The 23719-nt window shown below is 48.8% G+C and overlaps 2 protein-coding genes across 22 annotated transcripts in view; one reads left to right on the top strand and one right to left on the bottom strand.

The window, feature by feature from the left end:
- The window catches only part of APBB2 (amyloid beta precursor protein binding family B member 2), a 397109-nt gene extending 381165 nt beyond the window's left edge, over positions 1-15944 (top strand). For 10 of the 17 annotated variants that reach the window (XM_070068136.2, XM_089327105.1, XM_051830951.3 and 7 more), the window contains 6 exons: positions 1679-1793; positions 5457-5544; positions 6152-6235; positions 6808-6923; positions 8955-9134; positions 12143-12965. In XM_070068136.2, coding sequence (XP_069924237.1) covers positions 1679-1793; positions 5457-5544; positions 6152-6235; positions 6808-6923; positions 8955-9134; positions 12143-12310 — 751 coding nt within the window. In that variant the 3' untranslated portion in view covers positions 12311-12965. Of the gene's footprint in view, positions 1-1678; positions 1794-5456; positions 5545-6151; positions 6236-6807; positions 6924-8954; positions 9135-12142 lie in introns of all 17 variants that reach the window. The other 7 variants (XM_089327110.1, XM_089327111.1, XM_008275410.5 and 4 more) reach the window with 3 other exon arrangements.
- Positions 13910-23719, bottom strand: part of NSUN7 (NOP2/Sun RNA methyltransferase family member 7) — a 46126-nt gene continuing 36316 nt past the window's right edge. For 4 of the 5 annotated variants that reach the window (XM_089327118.1, XM_089327117.1, XM_089327116.1 and 1 more), the window contains exons 11-12: positions 20271-20394; positions 13910-19770 (exon numbers count right to left, since the gene is read on the bottom strand). In XM_089327118.1, coding sequence (XP_089183244.1) covers positions 19132-19770; positions 20271-20394 — 763 coding nt within the window. In that variant the 3' untranslated portion in view covers positions 13910-19131. Of the gene's footprint in view, positions 19771-20016; positions 20100-20270; positions 20395-23719 lie in introns of all 5 variants that reach the window. The other variant, XM_089327120.1, reaches the window with a different exon arrangement.

Here is a 23719-nt window from a genome sequence, read left to right as displayed (position 1 = left end):
TTGATGGTGGTTGAGACGAGGATGGGAAGGCCTGGGGACCTGTGTGGGGCGAGACTGCTCACCCCTCAACATCCAGGCCCGTGCCTCATGCAGCCCCAGCCCCCTGCCCACCGACTGAGAGGCCACGCACGGCTGACTGAGGGCCAACTTCCGTGGCTGGAGGCCCTGGGCGAGGTGGTGGGCATGAGTAAGGCACAGGCCACATGCATGGGGCTTCAGGGAGCTGTAAAGAAGACAGGCCACACATTGTGTGCCCAGCAGGGAGCACTGTGTGTCCACGGGACCTGGGGGCGGTACTGGGCAGTGCCAGGGAGGGGTGCTCACCTGCTCTGGCTGAGCCCTAAGCAGCGATGAGGGAGGGACTCGGGGGTGGGAGAAGCTGCTTAGGATGCTGAGTGGTAGGAGGGTTGGAAGAGGAGGGGTGGAATCTGGAGATTTCCAAGAGGTAAAGTAGGCCAGACGTGGGGCTGGATGTGGAAAGTGAGGTGTGGTGGCCTTGCCATTGGTGAGGTGGAGGCCAGAGAAGGCTGGGAAGGGCAGAGGTAGAGGTCAGGCCTGGATTGGGGCTCAAGTGCCTGTTGGACTGGCCAGGTAGAGACACCCGACTTAGAGCTGATGGGGCATGGCAATGCCTAGAGGCAAGGCTCCTCTCCTCTGGCCGGTCCGCCTGGTGTCCCAGGTCTCCAGGCCCAGAGCCCCAGGGTTTCTCTAGCCACATCCTCACCATGGACTGTTGCCTCCAGTGGCAGTCACTGAGCCTTCCCAGGGAGGTCCTGGCTCTCAGGAAAAGTATGCATCAGCAGCAGCAGCAGCATCTGTGGAAAGACCAGCCGTTCTCACAGGGACAGGGATGCCTTCAAATAAGCTCCTCTGTGGTTTGATCCTGGCTCCGCCTCAGCCACACATAAATCACTGATGCGTCGCTGCCTGGCTGAAGCTGGGCGTTTATCTTTCGTGAACACTCTCCTCGTGGAACCACTGGCCTCCAATAACTAGTGGGAAATTGCATAGCATCCCGTGGTCCTTTTGAAGCCCAGCGACATTGCAGCCCATGGCCTCCGTATCAGGGAAACAAATGCTAGCATCCAGCACGGGCTGGGTCTCTGTGGTGCCTGAGCTGAGGACAGAGGAGGTGACTGGGCGCTGAGAGCTGGAGTAGGGGCCTGTGGAACAGAAGCAAGACGGCATTGATGGGATTCCAGCCGGCACTGTCCCCTTGTGTCCCGGCATGCCCTGTGGTCACCGTCTGCTGCTCTGTACACCAGCTTACACATCGGGGCCTTTTGTTTTGCTTCTGCACCGCTGAGTGAGTCATTGTGTCACTCATGCAACTCATGCTCTCTGTGTTCTGATGTGTGGTCCTGATGTATGTTACAGCACCGCAGAGAAGGGTCCTTTCAAAATCCAGTTCTCATGGAGAGTTGTTAGGGACCCCAAGAGTCCCACTGAGGGGGTTTGGAGACCACTGCAGTTATGTCCCTCAGAATTGAGTCCCTAATGTCTATACAAACTGTGCCTCCACCTTCAGTAGCTGTTGGGATTTGATTTGTTTTTAATCAGTGCATCCACACTATTACCACCCATGTGCCATCAGCTAGCTCAGTTATCATGCTTAACCAGAGTGTGCGTTGCTAGAGGTTCCCTTTTTCTCATGGGCTGATACATTTTCTTTGCACAGGGATTTTGCTTATGTAGCAAGAGACAAAGATACAAGAATTTTGAAATGTCATGTATTTCGATGTGACACACCAGCAAAAGCCATTGCCACAAGTCTCCACGAAATCTGTTCCAAGGTAAGGTGGGTCCGCGCTCAGCCGTCTGCCTCTCTTCTCTCCTTTTTCTGGGCAGGTAAAAGGCTGTAGAAGGGCGGGGGAGTGGGCACATTGGTTGTCAGGGCAGCGCCATTGAAGTCCGGTTTTCCTTCAGTATCATGATGCTCAGGTCCGGGACGTGGTGCCCTGCAGTGTTTGCATGTAACTTCCCGTGTCCTTTGAATCATCCCTGGGTTACTTTTAATATCTAATATGATGGAAACGCTATGCAAATACTTGTTACACAGTGTTGTTTAGGGAATAACGAGAAAAACACTTGTGCATTTGGTACAAAAGCAGCCGTGCCGAGTCTCACTACCTAGTACCCGTTGGCAGTTACGGTTTCTGTCCTTGGTCGGTTGAATCCATGATGTGGAACCCGCAGATGCAGACGGCGGGCTGCATGCTTCCCAGGGGCCTGGGGCTGCGCTCAGAAGCGCTCAGCTGGAAAATGAGAAGAACCTTAGCTCCTCCCACAGCCTTGGGGTGTGTGTGGGGGGGGGGGGACAATGGCAGGTATGGTGGAGGAGGGCACACTGCTGACAACCAGAAGGGACGTCGGCAGATTTCCCAGGATCCGGGCCATCTGATCTGAGAGTGAACACAACTGCAGAAAGGACTGGGAGAAAGGAAGAGTGGCGAGAAGCCGGGGGCAGGGGGTGTCTGGGGCACAGACAGCGAGGGCTTACAAGGAGCACATGAGGACGCGGAGGACACGCTGTCCAGCTGGGAGCCAGGGCTGCAGTCACTGGTCAGGCCGGGAGGGCTGTGCTTCCTTAAGTAGAGTCCCAGAACCCCAGAGTGAGCACAGCCTGGCGTCCCCGGTCCATCCAGACCCCGCTCTGCAGCACAGCATTGGCTGCGCAGACGCCCCCGCCCCTGCCCCTGCCCCTGCCCGGCTCTGCTGGGCTCCTTCCACGGTGCCCCTCTTACTGTTCCTGAGCAGCTCTGGCTCTCACGGAGTCCTTGCTTCCTGCCCAGAACCTCCAGGTACTTTGAGATCTGCCAGCTGTGGCAGCAGGGAGGGCTCTTCCCATTGTCTCTGCGGGCCAGCCCTTTGCACACCTGCGGCCTCGCTGTGTGCCTGGCACGTTTTAGAGGTACAGGGCACGGATCTGTGGTTGAAACTTCCTGCCCTGGCCCCCAGCCTGTCTCTGCAGCCGCTGTGGACCGTGTGGCTATGCCAGTCCTAACATCCTCCTCTGGGCACTCTGATTCCCCCACAAGTAGCCACAGTGGCCCGCGGAGGGGCGGCACCCCCGCTGCTTCCCCCACTTCCATGGAGGAGCGGCACACCGCCGGCCGGCTCTCTCAGGGGTTCCTCAGATGTTCCTCCTGCATGTTGTCTCTCTCCTCCTTTATAGTCCTCTTCCACCAATCCCAACTCTGCTGGCGTTCTCTCCCCACGCGCTGAGCATGCTGCTCTCCTCCAATCAGGGGCAGGATCAGCTCCTGCAGCTTGTTAGTCAAATTGGTGAGGCAGCTGTGTAGAAGTTGTTTATTCTCTCTCAGCGCCACATGGTGGGAGATCAGATGCATAGAGTTAGTCTTAGCAGTTCCAGTAGTTTAGTCTAGTCTCAGTAATCTCAGTATTTGTCCTCAGTATTTATTTGTCCACAGTCTTAGTACTTATTTGTCTCCCCGGCGATGGGCCCTGCTCCCCACAGTATCACCCTTGCACTTGGCCAACCGCCTGAGACACAGCCACCAGCTTCCTTCCATTCCTCAGAGCCCTTTCACTGGCTCTGGACACAGGGTTTCGCCACCGCCTCAGTTGAACGCCCGCTTCCTGGTTCAGGCTGCTGTCATGCCTCCACTTCACTCCCACAGTTCCTTCTGAGCCCCAGCCCGGACTGTGGCCCAGCTGCACGCCCAAGCCTGAGGGAGGGACCCCAGAACATGACCTGAACGACAGAGACGTTCTAGAGAATGTGGCTCACCCCCCAGCTTTTGTCTTTCTCATCCACTCATGGGACTGATACAGCTGAATGCCATGTGTGTGCCAGGCAGTGTTCTGGGCACCAGAGAGACAGTAGTGAAGAGGAGACACAAGGCTGCCCTTTTGTCTCTTGTCTGCTTGTGCAAAGCCTGCAGAAGTGGCCTGGCACGAGCAAGTGTTCAGTTAGTGTTCACCGCCGTTATGATCAGCAGGCTTTCTGCTCGCTGCCCAGGCACAGGATGCGGAGGTGGGCGAGTGCGGCCCTGGGGTGGAAGAGGCTGTCATTCGCTCTGGAATAAAGCTCAGGCTGGGGGTGATGGGGTGAGCTACCGCTGGGATCATCAAATGCTAGGCTGCTTTGAGTCCCTAAATCCACAGCAGGGAACAGGCTTCAGAAGTGAGGAGAGTGAGGACTCTTTTTTTTTTTTTAATGTATTTATTTTATTTGAAAGACAGAGTGACACAGAGAGAGATCTTCCATCTGCTGGTTCACTCCTCAGCCAGGAACTTCATCTGGGTCTCCCATGTGGGTGCAGGGGTCCAAAGACTTGGCCCATCTTCCACTGCCTTTCCCAGGCACCTTGGGGGTGGGGGAGCTGGATCAAAAGTAGAACAGCCGGAACTCAAACCGGCGGCCAAAAGAGATGCTGGCGCTGCAGACAGTGGTTAACCTGCTGTGCCACAGTGCCGGCCCCAAGTGGGGACTCTTGATGAAAGCAGACATCGGCATCCCTGAGAGAAGAGAGACAATTGGCAAACATTTGAAAATAACGATAGTGAGGCTCACCTTTCCCTCTCCCTTCCTCTCCTTCCTCCTTTCCTCCCTCCCTTCTTTTTTATTTTTTTCCCAAAGAATTAGTTATTTGAAAAGCAGAGTTACAGAGAGAGAGAGAGAGAGAGAGAGAGATCTTCCATCCACGGCTTCACTCTTCAAATAACTGCAATGGCTGGAGCTGGGCCAGGCTGAAGCCAGGAGCCAGGAGCTTCTTCCAGGTCTCCCATGTGGGTTCAGGGGCCTACTGCTTTTCCAGGCACATTAGCAGAAGCCGGATCAGATGCGGAGCAGCCAGGACTCAAGCCCAGTGCTCACATGGAATCCAGTGTCATGGGTGGCAGCTTAACCTACTGTGTCACGGTGCCAGTCCCTCACCTTTCTTTCTGAGTGTCCTTGCTATCTGGGCCTGTCCCATGCTCGCTCAGTTCTTGAAACACGAATACTCCGACATAGAAATCCTTACCAGCGCCCTGTGCACTTGAGGAAGTGAGATGCAGGCTGTCAGCTGACCTGCCCAAGGTCACACGGTGAGGAAGTGGCAGAGGTGTGATCTGAACTCATTTCCTCTATGTGACAGTCAGTCACCCGGAAGCTCTGGGGAAGCCCAGCACCTGGAGTCCCATGGGCCACAGCAGCCAGCAGGCCTACAAGGGACAGGGAAGGGGGCGGGGCTTGGGGCGTCTTCAGCGGAGAGTGGAAGAAGTCAGTTCCAAACCACTAGGAGACAGTTACTGTAGGAGCGGTCACTCACCTCCTGTCCCCAGGGAGCATGAGCAGAAACCTCAGGGTGGGCAACCCAGAGGTGCGGACGCATAGACTTAAGCAAATCTGTCTTGGAAGTGGAATCCACTCAGACGCTTCACTGGCAGGCACTGCTAAAGATCCTCTCTAACCACGAGCCATGGCTGTGTCCCTCCCCTCCCTGCTTTAGATTATGGCTGAGCGGAAGAACGCCAAGGCCCTGGCCTGCAGCGCCTTGCAGGAGAGGACCCACGCGAATCTCGACGTTCCTTTGCAAGGTAGGTGGGCGGCCTCTCTGGTCTTCACGACGGTGCTTTCCACCCCCTGGGTGAGAACCAGGGGTCTCGGGTGGCTGTCACTCAACAAGCACGGGCCGAGCATGCGCCGTGGCTGCCACAGAGGCACAGAGGGCCAGGGTGGTCCTGCTGTCCCTGCACAAGGAGAAGGGGTGTTGGTGGTGGTCCCGTACTGCACGTGCAGCCTGGGTAAGGACCCGCTAGTTTAAAGATACATGGATTGACGGCGGGGGGACGCTTTGGTTATTTTTCCTATGCTGCTGGGCCCTTGTGGTTCATTTCTTGAGCATCGAGCACAAGTCACACACACATCAAAAGTGCTTACTGAGCGCGCATCAAAGAGACAGCAGCTGCCTCACAGATTCCAGCTCCAGCTTTCAGATGCTTTTGTGCCTGGAGATGAAAGCCGAGTTGTATTCTGACCAGCAGAGTCCCAGTATCTGCAGTTGGAAATGCCGTCCTTCCAGAACAATCGCCACAGTCACATTCGGAAACCCAGGGCCATCCGGTACTTGGTGTCCGGTGTGCTGGCTGTTGGGACGTGTGCGCTGGCACCGCTGAGAAAGGCGTTCTGCTTTGTTCCCTACAGTAGACTTTCCAACACCAAAGACAGAGCTGGTCCAGAAGTTCCACGTTCAGTACCTGGGAATGCTCCCTGTCGACAAGCCAGTCGGTATGTACAACATGTGTGGCTTCTCAGCCATGCGGTGTTGGGGAGCCCCTGGGAGATGGTCACCCCCCAGGAGAGTGAGACCTACCGCTTCACACGCTGCCTTGTCTCAAATCAAGCCCCCTGACACCCTCACCAGCCAGAACCCAGACACAGAAGCAGGCCTGATCAAATAAGCAGGATGGGCCAAGCTGAGCTGCTTTGACAGGTGTGCCCAGCACTCAGGAGTGGTCACCAGACAGACACACGTGTTTCCTGTTTCCCCCACAGTCCAGGGATGGGCGGCCCGGGGCTGGGAAAGGGCTCAGCTGCTCTCCAGTGGGGCAGGGCACCTGCCTGAGCTCCTGTTACCTGGTGGAAGGGGCAGTAGGAAGTTGTGAGGGAACCCTTGTGCCCTCCAGAAGTGGCAGACACTGCATTCAGCTCACGTCCCAGTGGCTTGGCCATGCCACGCTGAAGGGAGTCTCGGAGGCGTGGCATTCCACTGGGCCAGATAAGACTGTGGGCGGGGTGACCCTGCACTTGAGAGAGATGCATTGCTCTAGGGCTCTCGTGATGATCCTTCCCGTCCACAGGCATGGATACCCTGAACAGTGCCATAGAAAGTCTCATGACCTCGTCCGACAAGGAGGCGTGGCCGTCGGTGAACATGAACGTAGCTGATGCTACTGTGACGGTCATCAGTGAGAAGGTGAGCAGGAATCACAGATGGCCTTGGACTGGATGCGAGGGAGCTTTCAAGGCTTGACCTCCTGGGAGTCATGTTTACTTGGGACTAAAATGGCCTTCAGGGCGGGTGCTTGGCATCGCTGTTAAGACACCAGTCAGTGCACCTGTGTCCCATGTCACAGTGCCCGGGTGCAGTCCTGACCCCGCTTCCCTTCCAACTTCCTTAATGCAGACACTGGGAGGTAGCAGTGATGGCTCAAATACTTGGGTTCCTGCCACCCCTGTAGGAGACCTGCATGGAGTCCTGTCCTAGGCTCCTGGCTTTGGCCCGGCCCAGCTCTGGCTCTTGTGGGTTTTGGGGGAGTGAAATATCAGATGGAAGATCTCTCTCTCTCTCTCTCTCTCTCGGTCTCTCTGTCTCTCTCTCTGTGTGTGAGTGTTAATGCATGTCTATCTCTCAGGTCGATTAACTGATTAAAATGAAGTGATTAAATGGTTTTATTTTTAGCCCTTTCTCTCTGTCTGAAGCTGAGCCCCTGTGCTTCCCTGGGGCTTAGAGACTTGGCTTCTGGTGCTTCTGATTCTGACGTCTCCACAGGCCCCCGAGGTCAGAGCCATGTGCCCAGGGTGACTGAGTGGTGCTGACTGGAGCTCCCTCGGGAGCTAGGGTTCCAGTCCTCACTAGTGCTTCAGCACTGACTTAGCTGTGTCGCCTGGGGTCAGGGCTCAAAGTCGCATCCCCTAGGGAAGGTCCTTGGTGCTGTCGGCAGGGGCAGGGGTCAGTGTCCTGCGGAGAGGCCAGTGTCAGCCTCAGCCCAGCTTAGCCCAGTGCTGTGGCTGAGGAAGCAGAAGCCCAGAGACGTGAAGCAACTTGGCCCGTGCCACACAGTTGTCCAGCCCAATTGTGGAAAGGCCTGCCCTGTCGTCCCTGCACGGGTCACCTTCATGCCCGGGTCACCCTCTGCAGAGCACAGGCGCCCACTGGCTGCCATGCCGGTTCCTTCAGCCCCCTCCTACCCGGGCCTGCCATGCTCCTCCCCTTGCCACCCCACCGTACCCCCATCGCAGCTCCTTAGGAAAACGCCCTCATATCTTAGAGCAGTATAGTTTGTTAACCGCTCCAATAGAATCCAAGTGAAAGCTCAATAGGTCAAGATGATAATGGCCCGAAAGTCAACATTCTGGATGTGTCGACTGATTCAAACCTTGCATCTCGGGGTGACTGCTGTGGCACTAAGACATTCACATCCCCGTATCAGAGAGCCTGGGCCTGAGTCCCACATCCACTTCTGACCCGGGCTTGGTGGCTCAAGTGATTGGGTTCCTATTACTCACATGAGAGACCTGGATTCAGCTCCCAGCTCCCAGCTCCCAGCTCCCAGCTCTGGCCCCTGGCCTGAAGCCATTGTGGGTATCTGGGGAGTTATACAGTGAATTGGAGCTGTCTGTCTCTCCCTCTGCTTCTCTTCCTCTGAAATAAATTAATTGCATGTCGTCAGTGCAGAAGAGGTAACGTTTATGACCATAAGGTTGAATTCTCCAAGCAGTTCACACGATTTCATGTGGATACTGATTTGCAAGAAAGGGAAAACATGATTGGGCAACTTTTCGTTTGACCTGGTTTTCGGTAGGATGTGATTGAATGGGACTTTGTTTAGCTTGGGTTGGAAGACTAGAGGAAGAGAAACACAGTGAATATTTTACTTGGGGCAGGGGGATGGGGGACTCACACAGGGCTTGAGCCGCTCGCTGTGCACCTGCCCGGGGCTGTGTGTAAGAGGTGTGTTTGCCACACGGAAACTCGGCAGCCCCGTGGCACACCATGACTGCAGCGTGTTCAGAGCGAGAGACGGAAAGCCAGGATGACGCTCACGGCTGGGCAGCCTGACCACGCAGCCGGCAAGGTATTGCTTTCCTGGAAAACACCCAGGTCCTTTCTGAGTTTGGTCGGGCAGTTGTCGTGTGCTGCCGCTCTGTTGCTGACCCACCCGTTCGTGGGGACTGCTGCCCGGCTTCCCAGGGACCCCGGGGCACTGAACGGTGTCTCTTGCAGAGCGAAGAGGAGATCTTGGTGGAGTGTCGCGTGCGGTTCCTGTCCTTCATGGGCGTGGGCAAGGACATCCACACATTTGCCTTCATCATGGACACTGGCAGCCAGCGCTTCGAGTGCCACGTATTCTGGTGCGAGCCCAACGCCGGGCACGTGTCTGAAGCGGTGCAGGCCGCCTGCATGGTGAGTAGTCCCAGCCCAATCGGGCACTCAGCCTCCCGGGTGCACAGAGTCAGTGCTGGCGGGCAGACACGGGGCCACGCCACACCTGTAAAGGCCAGTGGCCATACATACACATCAACATCTGTCACCAGCAGGCCATGAAGCCCATGCTGGTCCTGCGAGCTGATCACAGAGCCAGAAAGTTCAGTCCCCTGTGTTTGTATTTTAAGCTAAATGTTACTGCAAGAGTCCAAAAACTTTTTTTTTTAAAGTTTATATGGCACAAGAGTTACAATAAGCTAAGATTAATTTATTATTGAAGAAAGAATACATTTTTTTATAAGCTCAGTGGAGAGGGGGCTGAGTGTGTTATGCCACCACTTGTGACACCTGTGTCCCATGTCGGAGTGCCGGTTTGAGTCCCAGGTGCTCCACTTCGGGTCAGTACTTGGCCTCTGCCACCCACATAGGAGATGTGGCTACATCTCCCAGTTCCTGGCTTCAGCCTGGCCCAGCCCTAGCCTTTGCAGCTATTTAGGGGAGTGAACCAGCAGAAGGGAGATTTCTCTGTCTGTGTATCTCCCTCTTTCTCTGTCACTCTGCCTTTCAAGTAAACAAACAAACATCCACAAATCTTGAAAAATAAATGCAGTGTAGGCTGAGCGTGTGGTGTTTACAAAGTCCACAGTGGCGGACAGCAATGTCCTGGGCCTTCCCGGTCACTCCCCACTCACTCGTGGACCCAAGCAGAGCAGCTCCAGGCCCTGTGAGCTGCACGCCCGGTCAGCGCCCTGCACGGGCAGCGTGGTACCATATCTGCTCAGTCCCGTTCCGTGTTAGATACAGACACTCCCCACCGAGCTCCAGTTGCCTAGACTAAGTCGCCGTGCGAGTTTGTGACGTAGCTGCAGTAGGCAGTGCTTGTGCGAGCACGCTCCGCAACACTCGCACGAGGACACAGTCATCTGCCAGTGCGTCTCCCAGAACCAGTCCCCACGATCCAGCCACATGTGGCTGTGTTCACAGCAAGGTCTGGCCGAAGATCGAGTAGCCTCCTAATTGGTTAGCCAGTTCATCTGGGGACTGGTAGGGGCAGGTGCTAGGAACCAGGAGTAGATGGGGAAGTTGAGGGAGTCCCTGGTTGGTTGTCTGTGTACAGTCTGTGAGGGCACAAGGCCAAGAATATCTTACACCTTGGAGATGTGGTGGGAGGAAGGAGAGGAAGGGAGATGGGGAGGGAGATGGGGAGAGGCCTTGGGTGGGCACTCATTGCTCTGTCACAAGAACTGTGGAGCCAGGACGCCATCTGTCTCCACTACACCTGCCTGGGAAGGAGCAGAGTGGGATCAGCGGGTCGAGGCAGTGGTGGGGGAGGCCCTGGTGAACCTGCCAGCCCGGCGCCACGGGAGTGCGGTACGGAGTGGGCGATTTCATCAAGCAAAAATGGTGGCCCACGAGCTAGTTCATGAAATGGAGACGGATCACAAGATGGTTTTAGTCATAAAATGGGTGGCCCTCCGCCTCAGTTGCACGTTTTAAATGCTAAGGACGATTAAACGATGAGCTTCAGCCCAGGCTGCAGTTTGTTTTCTGATTCCCAGACTCCTGTTCCCTCTTGGAAACCGCATGTCCTCATTCACTGGCTGGCTTAGTGGCCTTTGTGCGGCCAGGGCGGCGGCCCTGCCGATCCAGTGCGAGGCCTGGCGAGGGACGTCACACCTCCCCGGCCTGCTCTGAGCCCGGCTTCTCCAGCGCCCTGGCTGTCTCTGATTCCAGGCTGGGTGATTCTCCATGTGGATCGACACCATCCGAAATATGGCCTCAGCACGCGATTTTGAATGGCCTTAATTTGAGGCCTGTTGTGCAGGTGTGCAGCCGAGGCCTAATGGAGGATGTGCCAGAGAAACGTGGAGTGGGACCGAGGGAGCCTCCGTGGGAGGCACCAGCTGGGTGCGGCTGTGACTCGCCCTGGACGTGTGCACCTGCTGTCTGAGAGGCCAAGCCCAGCCCGTGGCGCCACACCTGCCGGCCTCTGCATCCATGCTTTAGGCTGTGATGTGGACCTAGCGAGACTCCTCCCCCAGATGACCTAGTAAATCGTCCTCCAGCTCGTGGCCTGTGGAGTATGATAGGACGTTGTGACACTGCCCTTCCCCTCGAGCGTTGCTGTAGCTATTGTAGGCTTCTCAGAAACATCAGCCTGTTCTGTAGCTGTGAAGAACCTATGGAGGCTGAAGCTGAGTTTGCAAAGTGAGGCAAAGAATTATTTTACAAGTGGTTGGGTTAAAAGAAACTTGATCAGTCTTTAACATTTTAATCTAATTTTGAAGAATCACTATCTTCCCATTAATGCAAAAGTAAGTGAAATGTGTTATTACATTTCTGAAGATAGAAATTATCTGTGGTGTCAGTGCTAAAAAATGACTCCATCAGGACTTAGACATGCATATAAAATGTATCCTGAAATCTTGACACAGTATTCTTGCTTATTCTCAAGCTATAGGGGTGGGAACAGCATGTCTGCACGCCTCTGTGTTGCTAGGGCCATTTCCGGCATTGGACGAATGTTCCCTACGTAATTGTAACCCCTCTGAAATAATCTCCGTTCTTGAGCCATTTGACAGTTGCAGAAGAGGAGGCTGGCAGAGATTTGATGACTTGGCTGGGGTCACCAGCTATGAGCAAGACAGCCAGGCTGTCTCTCCCTGAGCCCGGAGCTCGCGCCTAGTCCTCACCCCGTCCTCTGGCTTTTCCCAGCATGCCAACAGGGAGGTGTACTAATGGCAGCCTGTCGATGTTGACAACAAGCAGAGGCTGCAGATGGATGGAAGGGCAGGAGGCAACTGCCAAGCACCTTTGCCGAGTCTAACGATCCTTTAGGAGAATTTAAAACGACTGCATAAAGAAAAAAACTCTCGGATTTATGTTTAGGAGGTTAGGCCGTTTGCTTTTGGGAGTCAGTGCCAGTGATTAAGTCACATTAAACAAGAAGGAAATGCCTTATTCAAACGTTTTCCGTTTCATTTCAGTTGCGGTATCAGAAGTGCTTGGTAGCCAGGCCGCCTTCCCAGAAGGTGCGGCCGCCTCCCCCGCCGGCAGACTCGGTGACCCGGAGAGTCACCAGCAACGTGAAGCGAGGGGTCCTGTCCCTCCTTGACACTTTGAAACAGAAGCGCCCCGTCCCCGAGACGCCGTAGCGGCCGCGCCCAGCCGCAGGGCCAAGAGCTGCACTCCAGACCCGGGCCTCCCGCTCCGTGGCTGCCGCCTCGTGCGCACGGGCGCGCTCCCGCACCAGTGTTAGACAAGCATGCTCTCTCGTCTTGCTTGCCGCCATCCTGTGATAGGAAACGAAGCATGACTACTTGTTTTTTGCTGTCAGTCAGTCACCTCGCGAGCAGTGGGAGGTCTTTTTCTTACTGTAAATATTGTGGACATCGCTTAAGTTCACGCACGCAGGGAAGAGTGCGGCCACACCGTGCCCCGTGAGCTAGGCACCGGTGCCCGAGGCCGTCCCGCCGGCTCCTGGACTGGCTCTGCCCCGAGGCCGGCCACCTTTGAGTCCTCCAGCACTTGGCCCTGTTGTTAGCCTGGGAGTAGACACTGCGTAGCGGCCACCATTGTACTGTACAAATACGAGGAGTCTTTGTTTGAATTTTTCATGAAGTTGAACCTGTTGGTTGAGACGTGTGGCTATTGGCATCAGTCTAGAAACCGACAGACAGCCTTCCTGGACGAGCTCTGACACACGGACGCCATTTCATGTCTACAGCTGTTTGTGGGATGTTGGAAAAAGTAAAACTCTAAAATTGATGAGAAACTAAATTTGCAAAAATTAAAGTGGAACAAAAAGTAGCCTTTCTTTTCAGATGGTTTTCAAACCAATTATTTTAAAAGAGATGAACAAAATCCATGCATTTCGGGTGGGACACATTTCAAACTTCTGCCTTATATTGTACAATGCAGCTAGAGAATTATATAGTTCACCAAGGCCATTCTCTACACACACATGAAAATGAAATACTCCTCATAACCCCTTCATCCTTAGTTCAACAATTAGCTAATATGCAATTTCAACCCAAGGAAGTGTCATTTTATGTCTTTGGCGTCTCCCCGTGATGTTATTTTTGTTAGCCCACATCCTAGAGGCCAATGTTATGCTGGACTTCTGCACCTAGCTCAGTCTTACTCCAATTTTTTTGTCCAGAAAGCTGTCTGTCCATCACCTATTGTCCATGGCAACAAATTACCTTAAGTTGAACCTTTCTTCAATTTGTGTGTTTAATAATTGATATTTGTTGAATGCAACTAGATATATTTTAAAATTTATTTTTTTTCCATTTTGCTTTTGAGATTTAAAAACTTCATATCAGAACAAATATCCATAGGGATCATGGACTATTTAAGAAAGTTTCCCAAAAACAGTATTTTACTGCTTTTTATGTAGATAAGAAACTCTAGCTGTAAAGATACACACATTTAGACCTGTTGATCTTGTTGTTTTCAAAAGAAAATCGCTAAGGATATCAATCTCAATATTAGTCTCATTTACTTTTTAATGTCAGAATTAACGTTTACAGCATCTAGTTAGAGTAATACTTTGTTTCTATATTGCTATGTACTTGTCAAAATGATTTCCACATTCTTATCACATATGAGCCTTATAAAACGGTAGAGAAAGTACCACACTTGAGAAATTAAAATATGAAGTACCAAGAGGCTGAAGCTACTGGCCTACCACCTCCCCAAAGGTAACGAGAGAGCTAGGGCTAGGACACATGGCTCCCAACCCCTGGTGCTTGCTGGGTGATGCTGCCCCCATCCAGTCAGGAAGGGCCCTTCCAAGATCACTGGGCTTCAGAGTAGACAGAGAAGAGCAGTTTTGAGGATAGCCATTGGCAGGCAGTCTCAGAGTTCCCCACTCAGTGTAAGTAGAGAGGTATGTCCAGCTAGCAAATGACCCAGCTTGCAGCACGCCTCAGATGGATTGCAGAGGACAGGGTTCGACTTCAGCTCAGCCTGTTCCATCTGTGAGATTTTCCCGTGGATGATGTTCCTTGTGGTAGGCCTTCCTCACTCATGGAATTAGCCCCAGAGAACCTGACGCCACCAGCGGGTGGCCTCCTGCCTGCCCTTCCTGCCTGGAACTCCTGGCAGGGGCCTGTGGGGACAGGAAAGGCTCGCTAGCACCTCACGTCACGACAGAAGTGATTCTGCTTTAGGAATGATTATACCTCTCTCCAGCTGACACTCTGCTATCTGACTAACCAGTGCCATTGCAAGTTTCCCATTAGGAGACTCCTGACTGCCCTCTGAAAAGCTGTTCAGAATTCAGTTAGGATCTTTCGTCTTGATATCTACCGCATAATGTGTTAGTGTGATAAACTTCCAAGTTCTAAACAGGAAATCTACTTTTATATTGCAAATCTCTACCAGAACCCCTTGTTCGGTTTTTAAAAGCATTTATTTGTTTGTTTTCAGAATCAGGAATACTGAGCTAGCTTTACGTAGCAAACAGATTTATATATGCAATTATGAGATGCATTAAGATGAATGATAGCCTTTACATACTGAAAACTTTACTGCACATTTTTTGTGTTGAAAATAGCTTTGCATACTAAATGCAAATTAATTTTGTAAAATTAATTATGTTAAACGGTATGTTCGGACACTTTCTGCCATGGCCAAAAAGTATGTATGAAAGTATGTGTGTATTTGTCTGTGAAAGGATGCCAGTGTTTTACCTGGTACCTTAGTGACACTTCAGTTATCTATGCATTCTTTATATCTGTGATGCAGTAAACAGGCAGCCATGTTCAGTATGCCTTGTGTGTCTTGGCATTTTTTTTAATTAACCTGTTAAATACAGCTTAAATATTTTTATTTTATTTATTCTATTTTTACTGAAATATACTGCATTGTTGTGTTACTGTATTCTCTTTACTGGATAATTATCTCACAACCTATCCAGGTCTGTGTATTCTCAGTGAACTATACATTGCCTAAAAGGTGGTTTTCTAATGACTTGTAGTCACATTTCTACTGGAAAATGTAGAGGAAAAGGCAAAATGCTCCCTGTTCCTTTAGTTTTTAAAAGCAGCTAGACAGACACAGGCCTGCCACCTCAACTGTGTGCTCCTGGGCGGCGCCAAGGGGCCAAGCCAACCTGCCCACGGCTACAGACCTTACTTTGCAGACCCAAGCACTGCGCGGTGCTTCACGGCGATGCCCTTCATGGCACGTGTGAGTTCACCTCGGCGCTAGACATGTCCACGTGCCCTTTGTCTCCCCCGGCTCAAAGATCATCCCTGGTTAATTAGGACCACTGGTTTTTGTCTGTCTGTCTCATTGCATGAAGGGACATTACACCCACCTCCACTTCTTGTTGATAAACTGTTGGCACTGCTACTTCTTCTAAAATCCACCTTCTGAGTTTAAGATAGACACTTACAAGAGTACCCTGTTACACAAGGCCCGGGACTGGAGGCCCCGGGGTGCCCCTCCTGTCCTCAGATGACACTCTCATTTGTAAGCATTGCAACACAAATCCAGGACCTCACAAGCAATGTGAAAAACATTTCCTGTTATGAGCACAATGTAATGAATAAAGCCAAGAGCTCTCTAGTGGGCCAGGCTTACGCTAATCCACGCCTCATGTGTCAGTCAGTCAGTCAAGTTTGATTTCCCTCCCTCACACTGTATCCAGGAGAGCAGTCCCTGGCATCCAGAGCGGCTTGTTCATCCCCAAAGAAGGGTTTTTCCTTTTTGTCCCTTTGCTGTTGACCATTTTTACAAAATGTAATATGTTGTGAAAATAAATTTAGCTGCATAAAATGTCTGGCTCATTTCTCTACCATCTCAATCATAAAGACAAGGACTGGGAATGTACATGGACCGTCTCTCCAGTGTTCAGTTTATTTTTACCTCGAATTAAGTTTTTAGAAACATCTTAATGTAAGGTCCTGCTTTGACTAGCTCTTGCATTTTTCCACCTGGTAAGAACTAGGAAATCACTTTGCACTCTGAGTGCTTGTGCTGCCCATGCTAGGTGATCGAGAGAGACAGCCGGCATCCTGGACGCAGAAGCTGCTTCGTCCCAACTCGAGCCTCGTAAGCTGTCCATCTAGGGTTAAGATACGTGAGCACAAAGAAGTCTTTGATTTCATTGAAGAGCTTGACGTTAAAGAATGAAGAATAGAGGCATACAGGCACTTGTTCCATAGTGAAAGGGAACTAGAAAAATCTGGTTTCGTTGAGCTGTTAGGACACATGGAAGATAAAGACAATTTCAAATACATACCCACGTTTCGTTCAAACTGTGCCACCCCCAGTTGTTTCTCTCACTCTGTTAAAGGCAGCGACTCTCAAAAACAAAAGTTCCTTTGGGTTTCAGGTGCTGTGTGGGAGCAAATAATTTCAGGTGGTGATCTGAATCTGCTGTTGCACTGTCTGGACCCATTATTCCACTATTTTACATTATTGCAGCACATTTCTCTAAGAAGTTCAAGAAAGTAAAATGCCAAGCAAAAAGTGTAATCAATATTGTTCTTCACTAAAATTCTCTCATTGGTTTTATCCAAAGCATTTTCCCTTTTTACACTACCTGAAGTGTTCATCCATCCTGGCCTTCAAAGATTTTGAAAGAAGAAAACTGCAGCCTTGACTAATGAATGTTTTAATTTAGAATCTTCGTAGACTTCAAAAGACAAAAAAGGAACTTAGTACCAAGGTGTGTATAGGAAAAGAGGAAAGTAGTGGCTAGAAATTGTGACACCAATCACAGGCTCCAAGAGAGTTTAAAGAATATCTTAAATTATTTCATAACAATGGGAATTAACTTCTTATAAAAATACACTTGAAAATAAAAATCTCAGACCTGCTATTTGTGGACAATGGCATATTTTTCAACCTCGGATGAGGGCACAGGAAAAGAATAACACATACCTGGGATGAAAATGACCAGCTCTTTAAACAACGTCACTTATTTGAAAAGCAAAGCCAGAGAGAAACAAGCGCAGACAGCGAGATCTTCCATCTGCTGGTTCACTCCCCAGATGCCCACAACAGCCAAGGTGGGCCCAGGCTGCAGCCAGGAGCTGAGAACTCCATCTGGGTCTCCCACGTAGACGGCAGAGAACCAACTACTTGGGACATCATCTGCTGCCTCACAGGTGCGCAGTGGCAGGAAGCTGGATTGGAAGCAGTGCAGGTCTGTACCCCAGTCACTCCAGAGTGGAATGTAGGTGTGCCAGGTGGCGGCTTAACTTGCTCTGTGCCAGTGCCTACACCCCAGATACCAGCTCTTTCTGTTCAGTTAAGCCACGCTGCCCTTCCAGGGGCATGGGATACACTCAGATTTGAGAGGCAAAAAGAATGAAACACTACAATTTTAGAGCACAGAGATATTTCTTAATTTCTTTTTAAATCAGTAGAATAAGGTAAGCATTTAAAACAACTCTGTACTATAGAGTCATAACCAACATGAGAAGAGTCCTTTGGGGATTCAAAGTAGTGACAAGCCCGGTTCAAGCATCAACTCTTGTTTCCGGGGGCAAGCATTGTGGCACAGTAGGTTAAGCTACTGCTTAGAATACCACATCCCAGATTGGAAAAGCTGGTCAAATTTCTGATCCAGCTTCCTGCTAGTGGACCAGGGAGGCAGGGGAAGATGGGTCAAGTGTTTGGATCCACCATTCGTGGGAGACCAGGATAGGGTTCTTGCTTCCTGGTTTCAGCCTGGCCCAGCCCCTCCTATTACAGCCAATTGGGAAGTGAGCCAGCAGGTGGAAGATCGATATCTGTTGACTCTTTCTTTCTGTCTTCCTCCCTTCCTCCCTCCCTCTGTCCCTCTGCCTTTCAAGTAAATGAATAAATAAAATTAAAAATAAAAAAATTAGAATTAAAAAAGTCTTGCTTTCTTCCCTGACTCATTTTGCTGATAAATGTAAATCTTTAGCTAAAGGAAAAATGTTATTAAAATTAAATTTACCTCACTTCAAATGAGAAAGAATGGAATGTTAGAGCTGAAATGGATCTAAATACTTATCTTGGAGATGATAAATGTTCTAAAATTGTGCCTCTTGAGCATTTAAGAATTTACATAACACTTGTAGACAACTGAGTTCTGAAAATAAAACTATAAATCCAAATTTTATGAATGTGTCTATGAACTTCTTTAAACATTAAGATTTTTAGTTGTAATTTATTCTAATTCATGTCAATTTGTTTCCATGATGGAAAAAAAAATCTGTGGACCCCAAAATGATAATCATCCCAATTCTTGATAGGCAATTGATAATACTTTCAAGAGGAATTGACATTTAATATAATTAACAGTGCTACAGTGTATTTTAATTATGCATCAGGAATGATTTGCCAAAGTTTGATTACTATGTGCCATTTGAAATGATTTGTAGATTTTGTTGTATCACCTGATCTTTGAATAGAATCAGAAATCTTCATGGGTTTCTTCAACAATAGATATCACACGTATTCAGAATCCTCGAAGTTCTTCCAAAGAGAAATGGACATCTGAGCTACATTCACCTGGTACTTTGCAATCTCCTTTGCTTCTTACAGTTTTATATTTAAGGGGAATGAGTCAACCTTGATCGTGACTGACAGTTGAACAGCAATGGTCTGCTTCTACAGAGCAGTCTTGGCTGAGAGGGCCAGCCTCTGCACGCTGCCTCTCTCGGGTGAAGCTGGAGAAGCAGCCTGCAGCCTGATGCCAGACCGGAAGTGAACTGAAATGAGACAAGTTCTAAGCGCTGACATGGAATCTACACTGGACGTTCTGAAACAGGCCAGCACTGAGCTAGTGAAACCTGGGAACTCCGCTTCATCCCCTACACTGTGCTCACTGGTCCTAATTCTCTGAGTAAGCATATCACATTTAGAAGATCCTACATGACCAGAAGGATGTGTCTCTTCTGGAAGGGATGTCTAACCTTCCAAGAAATACCAGGCTTTGGAAAACAGTAAGGCAACTGTTCTTGGTCCCTGTACAAAAGCAAGACAGTCAAAGCCATGGTCGAGGGTGCCTGAGGAGGGAGGAAGGTAAGTTTTCTTTAGGCTTTTCTCCTCTTCTGATTATTGATGGTGAGGAAATGTAGCCGGGCACAACAGTCTTGGGTCCAACGCATCGACAGTAAAAATGCTGAGCTGGGAACCGGGCTCTGAGCCCTTCGGGATTTGAGAATGGCAACATGACTGGAGGCAAAACGATCTCAATAGGTTTCAGAGCAACCATTTTGTCTTCTGGTCGATGTCTTACAAAGTTTGTCTGCCGTTCATATAGTCTGGAGGGATAGGTGTTCTTCAGAAATGTAGGCACCAAGGGCTGGGTGCACGGCTTGATGGGTTTTCTGATCTGGGAGGAAGCACCCACCTGAGGGGTAGTTTTCTGTGGAAGAGAGGTTTTCATTGCCAATGTCTCGGAATGGTTGGTGTTTGCTTTAGTTTCGCGATGCACAAACTCAGCAATTTTTACTTGGATGCCATTGTTGTCATTAATGGAAGCTTTTGGCAAGGATGTTTTCGATTTCTTCTTTTTCTTCTCCCGTTTTGATGATTTGCCCAACTCGATCCCCTCCAGCAGACCCTTTGCAGCAGCTCGGGCCAACACGTCTTTCACAGACACTGTCTCGGTTGGGTCCCGCTGTGGCGAAAGAAGCAGACATTTAGTATGGGAGTCAGCTGTGACTGCTGTGTGCATTAACAAACCCTCATCAGTGTTTGAGTGAAAAATAAAAGGAGTCTTTTATTATACCAGAAGAAATGGTTTTTAGGGTCTTAGTCTCTACAGTATGTCATAAGCTTTAGCAAATGGCTCTCACCACGACCACCACCCCCCTTAACTTTAGAAACCTGGTAGAAAAAAAGGATGACACAGCTTTTTTCTTACATGTGAGGGAAGATGCAGTAGATGGTGACAAAGTGCATGAGGCAGGGGGTGGAGGGCAGGCAACAGAGAAACACTGTGGAGCACTATGAAGAATAAGAATTAAGTGAAATATAGCAGTAATTCTCTCTCCTGCCCTGTAGCCGTTGATCAGATACAAGCACCCCAGCACACAATGTTTACAAAGTTCCCGAGCTCCTCTGAGGAGCGCTTACCATTCCCAAGTGTGGCATCAACTGGGATGTGTTCTTCCTTACCTCTCTTGTTAAAATAGAAAGAAAACAACCATTGTTGATTTCTGACGGTTCCATTCTGAAAAATTTATCAGTAGACAGCTGGATTTCCTTTAAGGAGCACAGTGGAAGAACAGGAGGACTGAGCCTGCCAAAGGAAGGAACGAGCACTGCAGAGTTAGAGTGGCTTCTGTGCCAGAAAGGAGGTGAACTGCAACTAAATTCCTTCTGTTATGGTCTACCAGTCATTAGAGTAAAATTGCCAAATAAAATAAAATACACAGGCAATCATTTTCAAAATACTAGGAATTAAAAGCTCTAATATTTTATATTACCTCATAATATATCATGCTTCCCAAGTTCTCCATCTTTAAACAACTATGCTAAGAATAACGAACTTTTAACAAACCAAAAGCTTTTCCTCCCCAAGTCACTAATGAATTAACAAGAGCCTTCCGTTATCAAAACAGGTCAATATGGATAGTAATCACAGAGGTATGGCCCAGCGTTTCCTGTTTCCATGTGCTACTGAAACACAAAAAGTGTGACTTCCTTCTTTTAATTACTTTTTGCACAATTACATTATAAAAATATAGCCCCAGGACAGTCATTTGGGGCAGCACACTACTTTATGGAAGGTTAAGTGAGAAAAGTTCTAAGCACTGACACAGAAGTGACACTGGACATTCTAAAAGAGGCCACCACTGAGCTAGTGCGCCCTTGGAACTCTGCTTCATCCCCTACATAATGAAGTGCATGGGTTGCAGTTCCGGCTCCATTTCCAATTCCAGCTTCCTGTAATAAACATCCTGGAAGACAGTAAACAATGGCTTAAGTACTTGGTCCCTACCAACCTTGTGATGGACCTGGACTGAATTTCTGGCTTGCAGCTTTAGCCTGGCCTAACCCCACCTGTTGTTGGCATTTGGGGAGTAAACCAACGGACAGAAGATTTCTCTTTCTGCTTTTCAAATACATAAAAACAATAATACATATGCTTATCTTTTTAAAAATATGTATTTATTTACTTAACAGGCAGTGAGAGACTGAGAGACTAACAGAGTTCCCAGCCACTTGTTCACGCCCCAAAGGCCCACAATGGAACACAATGGACACTCAGTCCAGGTCCCCACACGGGTGACGGAACCCAGTTACTTGAGTCATCACAGCATTCACAGGAGGCTGGAGTCAGTAGCCAAGTCTGGGAATCAACGCAGGCACTGCAATATGGAATACAGGCATCTTAGCCAATGGCTTCACTGTGAGGCTAAATGCCTCCCTCCCAACCACATTATTTTTCTCAATCATCTTTTGAGCATTCAATGATGAGTCATACAATGTTATACGTTATACAGTGTTCAAGATGGTATGTAATGACAAAAGACTGTCAGAAGTATAAAAATTTTAATCACTAATATTTTTCAAGTTAAATTTTGATTTAATATTTATTTCCTCATTAGTACATTCATGAATAATCATTCTTATATTTCTGCTTTTAGAATTAGAGTGAATTTAATAAGCTGAAACAGTAAATATCCTATGTGAATTAAAGTACCTGTCTTTTCTAAAATTTAAAACCAATATTTATTCATTCATTATTTTCCTACTATGTACAAAGCACATGAATAAAACATTAATTCTCTTAAATAGCTTACAATTTGGGGAAACAAATCAACTTACAATAATATAAAAAAGACCAAATAAGAATGTTCAGCCAAGTAGAGACAAGATTTTGTAGGAATACATTGTAAGGTACAAGAATTTTGGCCATGGGAAGTGGCAAACCCGTGAAAAGTTCACAGAGCAGCATCAATGCTCTCTCAAAGAGTAAGTAGTAACACCAAGGTAAAGAAGGCAAGGAAGCATCAACAGAAGCATACGCATCATGAACAGGCACGTACAGCAAGTGTTTCATGTGGCTGGGGCAGAATGTGAGTAAGGAGATACAGAGGTCACTCAGGATTGGGGCAGACATACAGGACCTAGAATGACATCCAAAGACTGGCAGTGATGATAAGTAACAAACAGCCTAACACAGGAGAGTAGAGTGGAAATAAAATGGCTACGCAGGTACTGGAGGCAAGAGAGCTAGTTGGTTCTCTCAACAACTTTGTTTACTTTTTCTTAATTTTCTTCATTTCATTTGAAAAGCAGAAAGACAGATGGACAAGAGATCTCCAATCTGCTAGTTCCTCTTCCAAATGCTCACAACAGCCAGGGCTGGGCCAGGCTGAAGCCAGGAGCCAAGAATTCAATCCAGATTTACCACATGAGTGATAGGAATCCAATTATCTGAGCCATTACCTGCTGATGCCCAGGGTGTGTGTGAGCAGGAAGCTGGAATCCAGAGCAGAGCTGGAACCCAAACCCACACATTTCGATATGGGATGCAGGAGTCTTCACCACCTGCTAGATGCCCACTGCCCAATACAACAACTTCTGAGGCCAATTCACATATCCTTGTTCTCTACACAACTAGAAATTTGTCAAAAACTATTCATTTATATCGGTCTGGATACTCAGTGAAAATAATTATTTCTTTACCAATTTGGAACATACATAGCTGTAAAATATAAATATGAAGGCTGGGATTTTGGTCAATCAAATGGTTAAGAATGGTTATGTCTAACAGGATAGACTTAGGAAAAGCTTTGTGTGTGTGTGTGTGTGTGTGTGTGTGTGTGTGAAGTAGTATTTCTTTCACAATTGGGGACCAGAAAAATTGCATCAGTATAAGGAAAGTAACATAAAGGGTGAAGTTCAAAATGAGCTGAATATTTTTGAGATAGGAAGAGGAAATGCACACAACAAATGGGTGCTTTGGTTAGATGACATGTAATGCGTTCAACTCTGAATTCCCCCGCTTAGGGGAATTAAATGATTCTCAGAGACCATCTACTGCACTTCCCTATACAAAGCACAATGTCTTTTGACTGCATCCCCAATAGGCAGCTACAAATCTCATGAAAACCTACTCTCCTATTTGAGCTCAAATCCCAGAACAATCTAGAATGTGAATTCTTTAAGTATTATTTATGTCTTTTATAATATATATTAGTCATGGCTTACATTAAACAAAATACAGATACTCCTGCACTTTTGTCATGTTATAGTACTAAAATCTTTATCCCTGACAATCAAGAATCAGACATTCTACTCATTGATGTGTTCTGCACTTACAATAACACTTTTGCCTGTACATCGTGATTCAGCTAATGCTATATTGAGAAGTTCTCAGAACAGGAGGTTGGCTGGTAGCCACCAACAGGAGCTACTAAATAAGGAAGGAAAGTCGGCAAGAAGGGAAATACTGGTGTGATTATCATATCCACTGGTGAATGGGCACAGGGAAAATAAAAGGAGGGAGAACATATGGTAGTTGTCCCTTTGTGACTGGCTTATTTCACTAAGTAAGATGTTTTCCAGATTCATCTATTTTGTTGCAAATGACCGGATTTCTTTTTTTTTTTTTT

The sequence above is a fragment of the Oryctolagus cuniculus genome, chromosome 2 (assembly GCF_051225735.1).
Source record: "Oryctolagus cuniculus isolate XC-2025 breed Fujian yellow rabbit chromosome 2, ASM5122573v1, whole genome shotgun sequence".
Lineage (NCBI taxonomy): Eukaryota > Metazoa > Chordata > Mammalia > Lagomorpha > Leporidae > Oryctolagus > Oryctolagus cuniculus.
Note: the sequence above shows the minus strand (reverse complement) of the source record. Positions and strands in the feature narration are given on the sequence as shown.